The sequence below is a fragment of the Choloepus didactylus genome, chromosome 9 (genome assembly GCF_015220235.1).
Source record: "Choloepus didactylus isolate mChoDid1 chromosome 9, mChoDid1.pri, whole genome shotgun sequence".
Classification (NCBI taxonomy): domain Eukaryota; kingdom Metazoa; phylum Chordata; class Mammalia; order Pilosa; family Megalonychidae; genus Choloepus; species Choloepus didactylus.
The window spans coordinates 128517397-128530837 of NC_051315.1; the positions used below are offsets into that span (position 1 = coordinate 128517397).

The 13441-nt window shown below is 48.9% G+C and overlaps 1 protein-coding gene across 1 annotated transcript; it reads left to right on the forward strand.

Annotated features, from left to right (window-relative positions):
• The first annotated feature begins 527 nt into the window (after positions 1–527).
• On the forward strand, positions 528–12690 carry LOC119543865 (keratin, type II cytoskeletal 1-like). Its single transcript, XM_037848686.1, has 2 exons — positions 528–1099; positions 12202–12690. Exons 1-2 carry the CDS (start codon positions 551–553, stop codon positions 12688–12690), a joined length of 1038 nt encoding a protein of 345 aa, XP_037704614.1. The 5' UTR covers positions 528–550.
• Positions 12691–13441: the final 751 nt, after the last annotated feature.

Below are 13441 nucleotides of genomic sequence, written 5' to 3' on the forward strand. Positions count from 1 at the left end.
CAGGGAAGGAGGAAAGTCACCACTTTGAGGGCCAGTCATTCCAGTGTTGGACAGCTCCCGTTATTCTAGTCATTTTCATTGTTTTAAATCAAAGTCATATCTCTTAGCTTTATCACATGAGGTACCCACCTCAAATCTTAGTTCTGGGTTTTCTGTTTGTGGGAGGAAATAGGAAACGTTTCCATGATTACCAGGTACTTGTCCAATAATGGCTCACTAACCTTATGGTCTGGCACATACAGCATATTTTAAACATTCTCCAAATTGAGATCTTCTCCATGCTGATGGAGATCCATGCTTGAAGGTAAGGCCTTCAATGGAAATAACAGAAAAGCTAAAAGAAAATACAAAATAAAACTAAGCCTTGTGCAGAGAATTTGCTCCTGAATAGAAAGGCGTGAGGAATGGTGAATAATTACAGGTTTGGCAAAATGACAAAAAACATGACATTGTACATACATTGAAAAATATCTGGAAGGATCCACTCTAAATTGTTAAAAGGTGGTTATTCTGGGGTTGCGCTAACAACGGCTAGTGAAGTCCATTGGCGATGGCCTCCAGCTTCAAGAAGGCCAACATGGCATCGAGCACTCAGCGAAAAAGGATGAGTCCTAAGCCGGAGCTCACTGAAGAGCAGAAGCTGGAAATCCGGGAAGCTTTTGATCTCTTTGATGCTGATGGAACTGGAACCATAGATGTTAAAGAACTGAAGGTGGCCATGAGGGCACTGGGTTTTGAACCCAAGAAAGAAGAGATCAAGAGAATAATATGTGAAATTGATAAAGAAGGGACAGGAAAAATGAACTTTAGTGACTTTTTGACTGTGATGACTCAGAAAATGTCTGAGAAAGATACTAAAGAAGAAATCCTGAAAGCATTCAAACTCTTTGATGATGATGAAACTGGGAAGATATCTTTCAAAAATCTCAAACGTGTGGCCAAGGATCTGGGTGAGAACGTCACTGATGAGGAGCTGCAGGAAATGATCGATGAAGCCCATCGAGATAGAGACGGAGAAGTCAATGAGCAAGAGTTCCTGCAGATCATGAAGAAGACCAGTCTTATTAAAACCATTCTTATTTTTTTCTACGGCAAGCATGTGCAACTAGATTTAGTGCTGTCATCGTGTGAAATCTCTTTAGAGAACCAAATATTCCCTCCCTACTGATCTCCCTAATATAACTTGAGTAACAACTCCCATTCTCTTTTAGACCTTCAAAAGTGTTCTATGATGTTCACGTTGCCTGTTGTACCCATGTCGCCACAAGCAGCAGATACTTCTTCCATGGTTTGGGTTTTTAGTTGACACCTGAAGGTCGTTTTTCTCTTTTATAAAGCCCATTGAAATCTCTCAAATAAAATTTAAAAAAAAAAAAAAAAAGGTGGTTATTCTGGATTGCTAATGCTGCCATTATGCAAAATACCAGAAATGGATTGGCTTTTATAAAGGGGGTTTATTTGGTTATAAGTTACATTCTTAAGGCCATAAAGTGTCCAAGGTAAGTTATCAACAGTAGGGTACCTTCACTGAAGGATGGCAACTGGTGTCCGGAAAACCTCTGTTAGCTGGGAAGGCACGTGGCTGGCATGCACTTGCTCCCAGGTTGTGTTTCGAAATGGCGTTCTCCAAAATGTGCTCTTGGGGCGTTTTGTCCTCTTAGCTGCAGCTGCTCTTCAAAATATCACTCTCAGTTGCTCTGAGGTCCTTCTGTCTGTGTACTCCTTTATAAGACTCGATGGGCGTGGTAACACCTCCATGGAAATTATCCAATCAAATGTTTCACTCAGAGTTGATTGAGCCACATCTCCATGGGAACACTCAATCAAAGGATTCCAATCTAAGCAACACTAATACGTCTGCCCCCACAAGATTACATCAAAGATAATGGCGACTGGGGGGACTTAATACATCCAAACTGGCACAGTAGTATACACTGAACCTTTTCCCCATATTTCTGGATATGTGGTTAGGCCACACTCTTCAGCTTCTCCTGTTGTTAAGTTTGGTCATGTGACAATGTTCCTGCCAATGGGTTGTCAGTGACCGTGATATGTGACTCTTCTAGCCCTTCTGGTCAGGTCTGCGCCTCGTCCACTCTCTCCCACTCCGCTGGCTGACAGGCAGGGGGTGGAGCAACCTTGGAAGCCGTGTGTTGAAGATGGCAGAGCCACCACCAGCCTGGTCTCTACCAACATGGAATACCCCTCCCCCAGGACCATTACAAGAAAGAGACATAACCTTCAGCATTCCTAAAACCTCTGAATCACTGTTGGGTCTCTTGAGACCGGATTGGCCAACTCCTACTATTATAAGTGGTCATTGCTGAAGGGCAGGATTTGGGAGCAAGGGGCAGTGGAAAGAAGAGAAACTTCCACTGGTTTACTTTATCTGCTTTATAATGTTCAATATGCTTTTTTATTATTACTAGAGAAGTTGTGGGGACAATATGCCTTTAAATGGGCAAGTTTTACTTTTGGAATTTAAAAGAGTCAACCCTGGAAAAGTACCATGATGTACGGGCTGTTGTGGCTACAATCCTGGGCTGGACTATTATTTAGTGTAAAATGAGCTCATTTCAGCCTAGTGAGAACCCAAGGTCTGTGAGACCTGCTGCTTCATGGGGCATTTGGGGCCGGAGCTCATTTTCCAGGCCACTTGTCCCTCTCCTTACTGCCTGTTCTGCTTTGCTAATGCCACCATTAGACAGAATACCAGAAATGGATTGGCTTTTTAAAATACTCATTTTTTTATTGTAGAATATAACATATATACATGAAGTGATAAGTTCCCAAGTGCAATTTAACAAGTAGTTAGAGACCAAATTTCAAAGAATATTATAGGCTACATTTCCACAGTTTCAGTTATTTCCTTGGTGTGAAACATAACATGCATACAAAAAGGTAATGTCTTTCAAAGTATGATTTAACAAGTAGATATACAGGAAATTTTGAAAGTTGTTATGAGCTATTAGTACCACAGTTTCAGCTATTTCCTTATTGTGAAATATAACATACATACAAAAAGGTATAGCTATCAAATTACAGTTTAATAAGTAGCTATAGAACAAATTTCAATGGGTGCTATGTGTTACAGTTCCATCATTTCAATTCTTTTCTTCTGACTATTCTAATACCCTAGCAACTAAGAAAAATAAAATTATAGAAAGATTCAGTATTCATAATCCTTTGTTAAATTCCATCTTGTCTGTTGCTACCCCTTCCTCTAGTTTAATCATTTTCCTGATCTTCAGGAAGGTCTAGACAGTGACCACCCTAACCTGTTCATGTTGAAAAGGGGCATCAACTTTATGAGCAAAGAGGACACATCTAGTTGATGTTCCTGAAGAGGCTATTGCCTCTGGGTTTTGGGGACTTATCTGGCATAGGAGCTCTCTGAAGGATTTAAGTTTCTGAAGAATAAACTTGGTGAGTGAAACTTTTATGGAGTCTCAAATAGGGATCCGGGTATTCTTGAAGGTTTTCAGGGCTACTGCTGACTCAGGCTTATCATATTGTGGTCATTGCGCATACCTAGGTGAAGCGTCCATAGGAGTAACCTCCAAAACAGCCTCTTGTCTCTATTAGAATTCTCTTAGCCACTAAAACCTTATTTTGTTGCCTTTCTTTTCCCCTTTTGGTCAAAAAGGCATTCTCAATCCCTTGATGCCAAGGTCAGGCTCGTTCTTGGAATCCATGTCCCAGGTCGCCAGGAAGGCTCATTTGTCTTGGGGATTCCTGTCCCACGTCAGGGGGAGGGTGATGAATTTATTTGGAGAGTTAGGCTTAGAGAGAGAAAGTCCACATTTGAGCAATAAAAGATGTTCTCTGGAGGTGACTTCTAGGCGTAATTATAGGTTGGCTTAGCCTCCCCTTTACAACCATAAGTTTCACCTGAGCAAGCCTCAATATCGAGGGCTTGACTTACAAAGTAGGGGGTTCCTAAGTTCACATCACATATGTTATGTCCACGATAATCCATCATAGCTCACATTATCATCACTTAGTTGTACGATCCTCATCACTCTTCATTTTAAACAATTCTCATGACTCAAAACATCTTGTAGCTCTCGTCAGCCCTTAATATTTGTTCCTAGTATTTGTGTAATACTAGTATGGTATTCCTAAATAGATTTTCCCCATATATCCTTCTGTGTCAACTCTCTGTGCTAGTGTCATACCTTAGAAGTATACCACGCAAGCACCTTTCTATATTTATAGTGCTGATCTGTGGGCAACATGCCTTTAAACAACACCTTTAAATCCTATTAGTCTTCAATACATCTCTGGTACTTATAATCTCAATAACAAACAATCATCATCCATGGATTGGCTTTTATAAAGGGGGTTTATTTGGTTACAAATTTATAGTCCTAAGGCCATAAAAGTGTCCTCAGATACATTCACTGAAGAAAGGTCGATGGCATCCAGAACACCTCTGTCAGATGGGAAGGCACATGGCTGGTGTCTGCTGGTCCTTTGCTTCCGGGTTGCATTTCAAAAATGGCATTCTCCAAAATGTCTCTGTGTTTCTCTTAGCTTAGTGTGCCAGACTGGCTGCATTATGTTCCCCAAAATGCCATTATCTTTGATGTAATCTTGTGGGGGCAGATGTATTAGTGTTGATTAGATTGGAATCTTTGAGTGTTTCCATGGAGATGTGACCCAATCAACTGTGTGTGAAACGTTTGATTGGATAATTTCCATGGAGCTGTTACCCCGCCCATTCAGGGTGGCTCTTTATTGGATCACTGGAGCACTTTAAAAAGAGCCACACAGGCCCAGATGCAGAGCAACTGAGAGGGACATTTTGAAGAGGAGCTACAGGGAGGACAAAATGCCCCCAAAACAACATTTTGGAGAATGCCATTTTGAATTGCTATCTGGGAGCAAGCGGATGCTAGCCACGTGCCTTCCGAACTAACAGAGGTTTTCCGGATGCCAATGGCCATCCTTCAGTGAAGGTACCCTATTGTGTATGCCTTACCTAGGACACTCTGTGGCTTTGAGACTGTAACTTTGTTTGCCAGTTTGTATATATTATGTCCCCCAGAAAAAACCATATTCTTTGATGCAATCTTGTGGGGGAAGACATTTTAGTGTTGATTAAGTTGGAGCTTTTGGATTAGGTTGTTCCCATGGAGATGTGACCCACCCAACTGTAGGTGATAACTCTGCTTAGATAATACCCATGGAGGCGTGGCCCTTACCATTCAGTGTGGGCCTTGTTTAGTTTACTAGAGCCCTATATAAGTGCTCAGAAAGAAGGAGCTCAGAGCTTCAGCCAAGAGAGAGCAAATAAGAGTGACATTTTGGAGGAGCTGCAGCCAAGAGAGGACAAAACGCCCCAAGAGCAACATTTTGGAGAAAACCATTTTGAAACATAACCTGGGAGCAAGCGTATGCCAGCCACAAACCTTCCAAGCTAACAGAGGTTTTCTGGATGCCACTGAACATCCTTCAGTGAAGGTACCGGTTGTTGATGCCTTTCTTTGGACTCTTATGGCCTTAAGACTGTAAATTTGTAACCAAATAAACCCCCTTTTATAAAAGCCAATCTATTTCTGGTATTTGGCAAAAAGGCAGCATTAGCAAACTGGAACACTTAGCATCTCCAAATATCCTGTCTGCATCTGTAAGCATCAGCAAGCATCTCTGCAAGATCTCTCTCAGCTGCTCCCGGGTGTTTTGTCCTCTCTTAGCTTCTCCGGAGAAAACTCTGGGCTAGCATCTCAAAGTGTCAGCAAGCATCTGGGGCATTTTCATCCCTCTGCTCTGTGAGAAGTCCCTTTAAAGGACTCCAGTAAGCTAATCAAGACCTACCCTGAATGGGTGGGGTCAAATCTCCATGGAAACATTCAATCAAGAGGTCACTCCCTAATCAAAAAGATTAATAACTGTGCCCCCACAACATTGCATTAAAGAATATGGCTTTTGGGGGCACATAATATATACAAACCAGCACACAGCCCCAGCTCAGTCTGGGTGAAGCACTGAGCCCACAGCTGGGATTCTAACAGCAGCTGCTCTAACCTTTGAAGGGACCAGAGGCCTTGTCTTTCTGGAAGCTAGGAGGCAGGGCTATTTAAGAAAACCTGGAGAAGGAGGTTGCCCTTTTATCCTTCCCAGACCCTTTCGGGTCTTCTTCCCATTCCCCTTTCAGCTTCTCCCTGTTCTTCCTGCGTGTGCTTCAATCTTCTCTTACTGGCCCTAAAGCCCTTATCCCACGGTCACCTTGGGGCTCATGGAGTCACGGGGTACAAAATGACCGTTTACTTAATCCCCTTTCAGCAAACCACACCCGTCAAAATTCTGTTTCCTCAATGAAGCAAATCAGGTGACCAAAAATCTGGGTGATAGCTAAATTCATACTAAAGTGTGAACTATTAACCAACAGGCTCCCCCCTTTCTTTTTCCCTGGCCAGGCGTGCTTACCAAGAGATGCATCTCTGACCGATGGAGTTCAGTCAATGTGAGGAAGGTAGTTTGGGGCGTGGAGATGGTGTGGAGATGAGGCTCAGCCTCCTTGCCCCGCTCTGACATCAGGACCCTTCTCTTTACTATTTCACTTGTGGGTCCTCCCCAAGGAAGGAGGAATCCTTATTTAGGGTGGTCAATCTGAGGTCTCTATTGCACTCTACTTTACTCCTGTGTCTTAAAGGCCAGAGCCTTGGATTGGCCTCTTTTTGTCATGCCTGAGCCTGTACATGGTGGCTCCTCCTGAACCAAGGACACTGGTCCAGCATCTTTTGGAGGCCAGGAAGCCCCAAGTAGATCCTTCGGATGGCCACGCACTCCAAACAGGGGTTACCAGGGAGCCTCATGCTGGGAGGGGACCTGCCATTTGCCCACCTATGGATACGGCAGGGCTTGTTGGCCATCTGACCCTTGTTTCTCGTGTGTGTGCTCAACAGATCTGAGCCAGAACCCCAAATCCCGCTGCGATTCCCACAGCCATGAGAGGAGAGAATAGATGAGAAAGCTGATGGCTTCTTCTGCAGAGAAGGGGAGCATTGAGCCTACTCCCCAGTTTTCCCTCCTTCCTCAACTGCAGTTTCTTCTCCAAGCCTCTCTTTTCCAGCTTCTATCTGGAGCCTGAGGCCAGAGGGCTGCCCTTGGATGAAGGTCTGCGCCATGCCGAGCCTCTTCCCTCCCGATGGAGGATCTCAGAAATATCTTGTTTGGCCTTGAAAAAGGACTGCTAATTAGATTCAGCTCCATGGGAGTACAGTTGTCTGAGTGGCACTGAGGGTAAATCAAATTATGTACCCCAGAAAAAACATGCTCTTCATCCTGTTCCTATGGGTGTTAGCCCATTATAAAGAGGACATTCTGAAGGCATTATTTTTAGTTATGCTGTGGCCAACTGAATCAGGATGGGTCTTACTCCTATCATAGAGAGGAAGCCACAGGGAGGAGCCCAGAGCAGGAGGGCATGGGGACCTGGAAGAGACGGGAGAGGGCTCCGCCATGTGATGGGAACGCCAAGGAAGCCAGGGATCGCTGGCCAGCAGGAATGCCCTAACCCCAGGAGGAAGCCATGCCAGCCTCCGATAATAAATTCCTGTTGTTGGAGCCAACCGCTAACCCATTCTGCGGTATTTATCATGGCAGCTGGGAAACTAAGACAATGCCCATGATCACATAACCGTTAAATGTGTGAAATGAATGCTGCAGTGAATCTTAGTTGATTCCATCCCAGCACCTTTCAGCAGCCTTTGCAGCTTGCTCACTCCTGACTTTAAAGTCTCTGCAAGGAATGTCATATTTAAAAAGGCTGAAATCCTTGACTGTATTCACAGAAGAGAGATCTGCAGTCACCCTCTGCCCCCTCTACATTCACCCACACCTGGACCTCAGAAGTGACCTTATTTGGAAACAGGGTCTTCACAGATGTAATTAGTTAAGATGAGGTCATACTGGATTAGAGTGGGCCATAATCCAATGATTTATAGTCCAATGATAAATCAGAGAAAACAGAGACACACAAACACAGGGAGGTGGCCACGAGAAGACTGGGGCAGAGGCTGGAGCGACACATCCGCAAACCAAGGAATATGAAACATGGCTAGTCACGCCAGAAGCTGGGAGAGGCTAGGAAGGAGCCTCTCCTCGAGCCTTCGGAGACAGCACACTCTGCAGACACCTTGAGTTCAGACTTCTCATCTCCAGAATTGTGGGAGAATAAACTTTGGTTGTTTTAAGCCACCCAGTTGTGGTCACTTATTATGGCAGCCCTGGAAACTAATGCACACTCCCTGCTGATGCCACTAAAAAACAAAAGAACTTTCGTTTCAACTCAGTTACCATTTACTGAACACCTACTATATACATCTGGCACAATGAGAGGGGATCCTTGTCAGCAAGGAGAGACGTTTGTCCATTCATTAATTGATTGTATACTTAATTCACCTACCATGTGCAAACACTGTGCAAGAGGGATATGTTCGTTGCCCTCATGGAAATTACAATCCATTGGGGAAGCCATTTGTCTGACGAACATTTATTGGGAACCTATTATGTGTCAGGGACTGTTGCAGGTGGTAGGGACAGGATAGAGGACAAAGCAGACAGAAACCCTTGCCCTCATGAGCTTCCATTCTAGTGGAAGGCACAGACAGTACCCACGATAAATAAGTAAATTACATAACATATTAGACAGTGTTCCAGTATGCTGCCATTTTGCAAAACACCAGAAATGGATTGGCTTTTATGAAGGGGGTTTATTTGGTTACAAAGTTACAGTCTTAAGGCCATTAAGCGTCCAAGGTAACACATCAGCAATCGGGTACCTTCACTGGAGGATGGCCAATGGTGTCAGAAAACTTCCATTAGCTGGGAAGGCACGTGGATGGTGTTTGCTTGCTCCCAGGTTGTGTTTCAAAATGGCGTTCTCCAAATCGTGTCTGTGTCAGCTTCTCGGGGCAAACTCTGGGCTAGTATCTCAGAGGAAGCAGCAAAACTCTGCTTTCAGCAGCTGTCTTCAAATTGTCTCTGTAAGTTGCAGCAAGCTCCTTCTGTCTGAGCTCTTACATAGGGCTCTAGTAAACCAATCAAGGCCCAAGAATGTGCAGTGCCACACCTCCATTGCTATTATCTAATCAGAGTTATCACCTACAGTTGGGTGGGTCACATCTCCGTGGAAACAACCTAATCCAAAGGCTCCAACTTAATCAACACCAAAATGTCTGCCCCCACAAGACTGCATCAAAGAACATGGCTTTTTCTCGGGACATAATATATACAAATCAGCACAGATAGCAATAAGTGCCAAGAAAAAATAAAGCAGGTGGATTAGTTCCCTATGGCTGCTGTAACAGCAGTGGCTTAAAACAACATGAATTTATTACTTTTCAGTTCTGGAGGACAGCAGCCCATAATGGGCCAGCAGGGTTGTGTTCCCTCTGGAGCCTCTAGGGGAGAATCTGTCTCCTTGTCTTTTCCAGCTTCCAGAGACAACCCACATTCCTTGGCCTGTAGCACCTTCCTCTGTCTTCAAAGCCAGCAGTATGGTAGCATCTTCCAATTTCACTCTCTCTTTCTCCAGTCCCTGCTTCCATCATCACATCTCCTTCTCTGATCCTGACCCTCCTGCCTCCCTCTTATAAAGACCTTTCTGATAACTCTGGGCCCGTCCAGACAATCCAGGAGAACCTCCCCATCCCCAGGTCTTTACCTTAATCACATCGGCAAAGTCCCTTTTCCAGGTAAGGTAACATTTTCATGGTTCTGGGGATGAGGATGTGGCATTTTGGGGGCTGATATTCTCTCTACTATAGCAAGGAAGGAAAATATAAAGTGGAGTATTGACGATGAGAGATGCCATATTCAATAAGGTGTCAGTTACCTTCACTAGGAAGGTGACTCTGGAGCAAATATATGAAGGAAGTGATGGAGCTGGCCAAGGAGCTGGGGCAAGAGGAAATCAAGTGCAAAGACCTGAGGTGGGAGTGCACCTGGTATATATAAAGACTGGCAAGGAGGCCATCACTGCAACAGAGGAAGGAATGGGTTAGAGACATTCTGGTAACAAATGCAGCACCAAAAAGCTGTGGGAAATGTTTCTTCATTGGCCTCTCTCACATTTCTGCACATTTTGGAGTAGAGGCACTGCCTGCCTTTGTTGGGGACTATCTTTTCAACGACATTTGCATAACAGACAACCTTGGAAGATGGAGATAATATCTCCTTTGAGAACAGAGGGCAGATGTGCTTAGTGTCCAGGGTAATAAAGAAACTGTCTCCCTCTGGAGTCAAGGGCAGATAAGCTCACCACCATATAAAAGAATTTGGGATCTCTAAGCTCAAAGTTCCTCTCCTGTAACACCACCCACTGGTCTTCATATTATCCAGTGGGAACCGGGGTTTGGTGAACCAGCACATAAAAATGCCGATCCTCTGGCTACTGCCCTTGCTGTGGATAATAAAATCCTTTGTTTCTGACCCAGGAGTATCGGGTCTTCTGCCACATCCATGAAACTGCGGCAGGATAACTTGTTGGCTCACTAGTAGGAGAAAAGCTTGGCCCCTGAACTTGATAGGATCCAGGGCCCATTGGGCTTTGGAGGCCAGACTAAGGAATTGGGTTAGACTCAGAGAGATGGGAGTCCTCGGAGGGTTTTGAGCAAAGGCAAGGCATGATCTGACTTGGGTTTTATAAAGTTCACCAGTAGTGTCTTATTGAGAATGGACTAGAAGGGCACAAAGTAGGAAGCAGGGATGTGAATTAGGAGGCTCCAGCAACAACCCAAGGGCAAGGTGATCATGACTGGAGCAGGGTGGTAGCCCTGGGGCTGTTGAGAGGTGGTGAGATTCTGGATCTTTTGAAAGTGGAGCTGACACTATATGGGGTGTGAGAGAAAGAGAGGCCTCAGGATATACTGCACTCTTTAGTGTGAGCAGGTGGAGGCCTAGAAGGGCTAATGAGTGTGATGGAGAAGAGTGCAGGAAGGGGGTGGACAGCAGGAGGCTGGTGGGAGGGACACAGAGGATGCTAACTGCCTCTTGGGCATCCAAGAGAAGACGTTGAGGAGGCAGGGGATATGAATTTGGTATTCAGGAGTGAGATTTGGGCTGGAGTTAGCATTTGAGGTTCGTTGGCCTATGTGGGATATTGAAAGCCATGAGACAGAGGAGATGCCAGTAGAGAAGGGAAGAGGTCTGAGGGTGAGCCCTGGGACCTCCAACATTTAGAGGTTATGGAGATAAGAAGGAACCACAAAGGGACAGAGAAGCCAGAAAGGTAATAAAAGCCAGGCGAACCCGGTGTCCTCCCAGGCACCAGGAGAAGAAGGGGTTTCTGGGAGGGGAGTGATCAATTGTCCTGTGTCTTGTTAAGTAGTCTTTACAATTACTTTGTTAAGTGTAAAGCCAGTGGCATATCACTGGCCTCTCTGCCTGTGTGTCAGGGATCCTGCTGGGACTTGGAAGCAGAAGGGGCACGAACAACGGCCCAGAACAAAGGCCCAGAGTGTCCAAACAGCTCGGCACATTTGTTTGGGGGCACTGTGGAACGCAGGGTGTGTAACCCCACGAGGCTGTGTTCTAGGCGCGTAAACCATGAGCAGTCTGCTTGTGAATCAGGTGAAGGCTCAGCTGGCTTTACTAAAAAGCCACTAGGATGGGTTGGGGCAGGGACTCGGCCAGTGCTTAGAAACCAAGGCCCTATGGGGTCGCCGATCGGCCCGGGTGCTCCAGCAAATCTGAAACAATCCGACTGGCCCCAAGGCTGTGGGCCCAGCCCCCTGCGCGCTGGGAGGCTGCTGCAGTGCGGTCCAGCTCCGCGAGGCTCCGCGGCTTGAGGGGAGGGCGGGGTGTGCGTGTGAGCAAGGGGCTGGGGCGCCCCGTGGAGCAGGCTGCGGCTTATCTATATTGCACTATTATCTATTATTATTATTATTATTTTTAAATAGAAAAGGCTGCCTAGGAAGCCTCCTTGGTATTTTGCTGCGCCTCGCTTCCATTTCAAACTTGAGATCGCCGGTGGAGCGGGAACGCCCGAGCTCCAGGGCTACGACGGCGCTTAGCCTGCGGGGAGGAATTTTCGTTTAGGAAAAGGAAGCGCCCAAGTGACTTCGGGAAAAGGAGGCCGAAAGTTGAAACATGGAAGGAAGGGAGAGATGCGAGTCTCCGAAGCTCCCGAGCACCCCCCTGGAGCCGGCCTCTGGGAAGCGGACACGCTCCAGGCTCCCCCGCCGCCCCTAGCCCGCGGGCCCCGGCTGCGCGCCCCCTCCCTGCGCGGCCCCCGGCGCGGACTACAAGTCCCAGGAAGCCCAGGGCAGGCGCGGGGCGGGGCCTGGCCCAATTCCCCGGGATCCGGCGCGCTGGGAAGCGCCGGGGAGGACGCGGCGGGCGGCGGCCGGAGGGCGGGGGCAGGGGGGCGAGCGCGCGGGCGGCGGGGCGGGGCGGGGCGGGGCCGACGTGGGCCCGGGCCCTGCGTGCCGGGGAGGGGGCCGGCCCGGCGGGCGGCGGGTGGCGCTCGGCGCGGGCTCCGCGGCTGGCAGCGGCGGCTCGGTCCCGGGCTCGGCGGGCGGCGCACGGCGGGCTCGGCACGGAGGCCCCGGCGTGCCAGGGCGGCACAGCGGGCAGCGCGCGGACCCACGCCGCGACCGGGCGCCCCGAGCGGCGCGGCACTGCCCCGGGGGCCGGCCCTCGGCCCCGGCGCTCGGAGCGCGGCGGCTGCCTGGGCTTTAATGGCTGCTCGGCCGGGCAGCGCCTAGGGCTGGAAGGCGGCTGCGGAGGAGGAAGGCGCCCGCGCGAGCCTCCTCCCGGCCGGCCGCGCCCGCCGCGGCGCGCTCCATGGGGGCCCGCTCGCTCGCCGGCCGCGCGTCCCGGCCATGAACTGAGCTCGCCGTCCGGCCCCGCGCGCCTGCTCCGCCCGCGCCCTTTCTTCTCGCGCCTCGTCCGCCCGCCGCCGGCGGGTCGGGCTCCCCGGGGGCTGCGGCGCCCCGGGCTCGGCGGCCCCCGGGCCCCGGGGCGCGGGGCGGCGGCGGCGGGGGGCGCGCGGCTCCGGGCGCGGCGCCTGCACCATGAACTACCAGCAGCAGCTGGCCAACTCGGCTGCCATCCGGGCCGAGATCCAGCGCTTCGAGTCGGTCCACCCCAACATCTACTCCATCTACGAGCTGCTGGAGCGCGTGGAGGAGCCGGTGCTGCAGAACCAGATCCGGGAGCACGTCATCGCCATCGAAGGTGAGGGCCGGGCCGCCGGCGGGCTGCTGGAAGGCGCGGGGGAGCAGGCGGCCCCGGCGCGGCGGGGGTGTGCGCGCGTGTGTGTGCGTGCGTGTGTACACACGCGCCGGGGCGCTCGGCTTCCCCACCGAGCGATCGCTGCGCTGCGGCGGCTCTGCCCGGCCAGGCCGGGTGGGTGCCCGGCGCACCGCGGGCTCTGCGGGGGAAGACGGATCGTCGGCGTTATTTGATGATGGACAATAGAGTCTCTCCT

Bases quoted from the DNA above. Each gene is read 5' to 3' on its own strand.
- LOC119543865 (XM_037848686.1), top strand. From the start codon at position 551: ATGGCCTCCAGCTTCAAGAAGGCCAACATGGCATCGAGCACTCAGCGA. The intron at 1,100-12,201 runs GTGCAACTAGAT...CGCCGCCCCTAG, and splicing joins TTTTTTTCTACGGCAAGCAT to CCCGCGGGCCCCGGCTGCGC.